Genomic DNA, 5,007 nt, shown 5'->3' on the forward strand with positions numbered 1-5,007 from the left:
CAAACACACACCCCAAAAACAGCCGCTTACGCCTGATGCTGCAAATACACCGGGGGCTGGGTGCAGGCACTGCCAGCCCCTCTGTGGGACCGGGACCGTGCGGGTGCCGGACGAGGGCACAGCCGTGTTCCCGGTGAGGTGCCAGGAGCGAGGGGAGTCAGCTGCAATCCTGCGCGTCCGATTCACGTTATTGGGTGCAAAGCCTCATCTCGAAGGAGCGCTAGCAGAAGGTGAACATGATCACAAATGAAAATAAGTACTGGTACAGAAACAAAAATAGTTCCCGTAGAGCTCCCTGGGAGGTCTGATCTCACACGCAGGCGTGTGTCGGTCCTCCAAACTTTGAACAACGCCTGGCTGGTGTTTCTGGAGATGCTCTCCATGCCTGACCCCATCTCCTCCATTGACAGCGATACCTGCCTTCCCGCTTCCCCAGGGCACTGGAGGGAATCCTTTTTCTTCTCAGGGATCCAGGCAGAGCTGGATGTGGAGGGGAAAGGCTTGTCTTTGCGTCGCGAAACCTCCGGGAAGTCCACATGGGTGGCAGCAGAAGCGACCCCAGCTTCAGTTTCTGGCTGAAGAAGCTGACGGTTTTGGCACCAGGAAGGTCAGCGTCTCGCGTATCTCAGTGTTGCAGAGGAAGCCGGTAACTGCAATACCCAGCGCAGCCGGTGCACGTTCGGGGATGTGCATGATGTCATTTTAACTCTTGAAAACCCGTAGAAGACAGCAGCGGTAGATGGGGCTTTGTGCTGCTGGTCGGTGGGCAGCCCCCGTGTCGTGGCTGTGACTCGTGCTCTGCGGTAGTGTCCTGCCCAGGAGCGTACGAGGGAGGACCTACTGTACTAGATCGAGTGTTAAACAAAGAAACAGTCCCACCAAGGAAGTTCACCCTCTATAAACCAGTGACACAGCCTAGTCCTGTTGGAGAGCGCCAGCGTCCCTTGGTGCCAGCCCTGCATGGCCCCAGAGCTTGTCCCTGAGCATCCCTCTGCTCCCCACAGCGCGGCTCCGAATTAGCCTGTGAGGAGCTGCTCTTACGTTTCATCTCTGGTCTTCCGACTTCCAAACACCGCTGTCTCCAGGAAGGTGCGTATTTGAGCGAGAAACTCCTGACTGAGGCTTGCTCCTCGAGCACGGCAGGGCAGTGCTCCCCGCTGCCATGGCATTTGCTCCCCAAGTATCCGGAGGTGGGAGGGCTTCAGTCGTGCAGCATCTGGAGATGTGGTTCAGCATCTCCTGCACCGAGACCTGCCGGGGGACCGCTACCCACCACGTTCACCGCATACTGGTCATCCGAGCTGCAGCCAACGCCGTATCTCGGGCATGCATCTTCTTGTGTCCACGTTTAGGGGTTGGGTCTACTTCCCCTAATGGGGGCCAGCTGCTGGTAAAGCCCCGTTATAACAGAGCTGGGGAGCTAGAAAGCATCTCTGTCCCTGAGGATGACCTTTGAGGAATAAGCTCCAGAGGTCTCGTTTAACACTGACGACAAGTGCATCATCCTAAGGGGAAGTGAAAATATATATGCAGGGATTTGGGGCGGTTTTGGTGGCAGGCGGTAGCTGTATTCAGCAAAAAGGGGCTGTTGTATTAGTCTGTCATTTGGAAAAGGAAAGCCTGGATGATCCTGGCTGGAGGTTGTGTTGCTGTGAGGGCAGTTCAAGGGCTCAAGCGTGGCCAGGCAGACAAAAGCATCCGCTGGTTAGGAAGCCCCAGGCCCCATCGTGCAACAGGAGGAGATGAGGAGTGCGTTTTCTTAAGCTGCATTTAGAAGCAAATTCTGAATTAAAGGCGAGGTGTGCGATGAGCCCCGTAACTCTCGCACTGGATGTGGATGCACGTATGCAATTTATACTGTACTTAGGAACAACTGGCAAGATAAAGGGAATAAAGGAAGCTTCTTTCTTCTCCCTGCAGTCAGACTGTGCTTTGCAGCCAGCTGCCCCATGGGACCGGCAGCGTGGCTGCTCATACTGATGTGCTCATGATCCTTGGGAAGGTGCTGGGTAGCTCAGCGTCCCGCCTGCTGGTGCCCGGCGTCCACGCGTGCACTGACCCACAGAATCAGTGCGGGGGGGACACACCTTTGTGCTGGGGATGCTCAGGAAAGCTGGAGACCCTTAAAACGGCATCATGGAAGGCTCCAGGTTGTGCAGCCCCTCTTCCCAGTGCTGGAAAGCATCACTGCTCCTTACGCTGTGCGCTTGTGGCTTGCTTCTTGACTATTTTCTGAGCTCCTTGGCATCAGGCAGTGCTGTTGGCTGGTGATTGAATTAAGGGAGCTGCAGCCCTATCTTGCTCAGCCAGCTTTGGTTCCAGTAAGGAATAATCACCGGAGCGTTTTTGCTCAATCCCGCAGAGCCCAGAGAGGCTGAGAACAGGAGCGCAGTCAGCGGAGGGCAGCAGGGACGAGCAGAGCCCTCTCTCACGTGAAGCCCGTGTGCCTCTCAGCTCCATGGGCAGCCCTGCCGCGTCCCTGCCCTGGGCACAGCACACGATGAGCACGTGCTCGTTTGCTGCGCTCGTGGGATGCATTGACGTCCCAGGGTCACTCGTGATCCCCGTGTTCGGAGCAGGGGTTAATCTCAGCCTGTCCATATTCCTGGGTGATTGTTACTTGCCTTTTTTTAAGCTCTCCGGCTGTGTCCTTGGGTAGGACCAAGGCATGGCCCATCGCAGAACAGCTGTAAAGCCGTCTCCTGCGTCAGCCAAGCAGCCTGGTGCTGCTCTCAGGAGTGCAGGCTCCTTCCTGCGTGAGGTTTGCAGCATCCAGCCCAAAGTTTCTAAGAGCCGGTGGTGTCCAGGGAACAGCGGGAACGGTGGGTCGACACGCTGGGGTGCTGGAGTTGAGGTGGTAGCGCCGTGACGCCTGCGAGCAGGCTGAAATCCCAGACTGTGAGGACCGCGTGTCCAGAGAGGGTGTGCTGTCCCTGGAGGTCTTTGAGATCAGGTTGAGATGTGGGTGAGCTGAGCTTCGGGCAGGTAACACACTGGGTGACCCTACAAGGTTCCTTCCATCCCTGTTTTCCCGGCGACTGCAAATCAGCCTCTTTTAAAATAGCTCCGTTTGGGCCACAGCACAGGCCGAGGCACCCAAGATCACGGTTGCTATTTGAAAATCTTGACGGCGGCACGTTTGTGCATCAGCAAACGGGGGTCCTTGCAGCAGCGGCAGCGGTGGGCAGGGACAGCACTGACCAGCTCTGTTCTCTTTCAGGTTTCTTGTCCTTCCTATGGTTTGTAGCCTTCTGCTTCCTAGCAAACCAGTGGCAACAGACGACGATGAGCAAAGGGGTTTCGCAAGGAGCAGACGCCGCCCGGGCAGCAATCACCTTCTCCTTTTTCTCCATCATCGTCTGGGTGAGTTCAGCTTCGGAGCTAAGGTGGGGAGAGGAGAACTGAAAACTGCCCTGGGCTCAGCGCTGAGCTGGGAGGAGGAATCTGGGGCACGGTTTGGAGAAGTGAATGCTGGTGGGCAGCAAGGGGCTGTACTGAGGAAACCTGCGGTCCCTCTAAATAGAGATGAAACTTGTGGTTTCTTACCCAGGAAGCATCAGCTCTGGTCCCCTCTCGCTGGGGAATTCCAGATTTCCCCTTCTCCTGAGGCTGGAAAGTTGCGTTCCCATTGAAAACCTGTTGCTAGCCACGAGCTGCCCTCATTTCAGGGCCTCCTTAGAGCCCCGGGAGTGGCTTGATTGGAAGCAAATCAGTCCCCAGGAGCGGATCACCGCGATGAGCCGGTCTCACGGGATGGCAGGGGGATTTTGGGAGCTTTCAGGCTCATCAGCTCACCCTCGTGGGAAGCCAGACTGGCTCCTCTGCTGCCCACCCCGGAGACGGGGGCTTGCAGAAACCCCCTTTGCTCCTGCTTTGAGGCTCTGTGCATCCCCGGGGCTGCACAGTGGCAGAGGGACGTCTGCCAGGGGTGTGCAAAACCCCGCGGGGCCCCTTGCCCACAGCCGCTGGATCCCACATATACCTGGGGGTGCCTGCACCGCTCGGGGGGCTCCTGCTCCGGAGGCCGCGCATGGAGGAGCGGGGGTGGCCCCTGCATCACCTCCACCCCTCCTCCAGCTTTTCGCGGGCAGAGAGCACCCAAGATGTGCAGTAATTCCATATTGCCTTAAAAGACAGTCTGAGGCTTTCCAGCAGCAGGCCTGGCTCCAGTTACTCACCAGTTTAACTGCTCCCTGCTCTGTTATTATCCAAATAAATCTCTTTTAATCCCAGCTCCCTCACAGCTCTTCTCCATCGCTGTATTGCCAGACTGCCCGTTTAATGCAGCCGCCAGGGAAGGGAGCTGGGTGGGATGCTCTCCCCCATCCCATCAGCATCTGCTCCCACCCCAGGGTCGGCACTGGGGACACCGGACCCTGCCACCCGCGCGGAGGATGGCTGGGATGTGGGGTCGCACTGGCAGCCCCTCCGCTGGTACCGTTAATAAACCCAGGTGCTCTGCTTGATCGGCGCACAACCAGCGCCGGGGAGCGGGCGCTGGGCAGTGGCTGGGGAGCCGTTCTCCGTGTCTGCGGGTGGGGTTTTTTTTCCCCCCCTGAGCCTGTCATTTATAAACTAATTGAATTGTTAATGAAACCTCCTGAAATAAGAGCGAGCGTGGTGCGCTCGCAGCCCTGCCACCTGCATTTCCCATGGTTTGCGACCTGAATACTGGCAACCTGGAAGAGGGTGAAGGAGTCTCGGCAGAACTGACCTATTTTGCTGGCCCGGGACTCGGCAGCTTTCCCTCCCCGCAGCGGATGGGTTTATTGATGCCAGCGGTGCCAAATCTGCACAGCCGGGGACCTGAGCCCAGGCTGTGACCCCCACCCTCGGCAGAGCTTTGGGGGTCAACCTGTCGCAGAGAAATGGCATCTTTAGCGCTAGGGGTTGTGGTTCGGGGTTGTTTTAGCTCTCGGCTTTAATGGAGCGGGGCCAGCAGCCGCCTGGGATGCTGCGGTGCGCTCGGCGCTTTGCAGCGAGCCGGGGGACGCGGGGTCCTGGGGG

General features: G+C 57.8%; 1 protein-coding gene across 1 annotated transcript in view; it reads left to right on the plus strand.

The window, feature by feature from the left end:
- SYNGR3 (synaptogyrin 3) overlaps positions 1 to 5,007 on the plus strand; it is an 18,356-nt gene that overhangs the window by 13,098 nt on the left and 251 nt on the right. The window contains exon 5 of the mRNA XM_009286608.1: positions 3,221 to 3,363. Coding sequence (XP_009284883.1) covers positions 3,221 to 3,363 — 143 coding nt within the window. The remainder of the gene's footprint in view (positions 1 to 3,220; positions 3,364 to 5,007) is intronic.

This window comes from Aptenodytes forsteri, unplaced genomic scaffold (genome assembly GCF_000699145.1).
Source record: "Aptenodytes forsteri isolate BGI_AS27 unplaced genomic scaffold, ASM69914v1 Scaffold55, whole genome shotgun sequence".
NCBI classification, from domain to species: Eukaryota; Metazoa; Chordata; class Aves; order Sphenisciformes; family Spheniscidae; genus Aptenodytes; species Aptenodytes forsteri.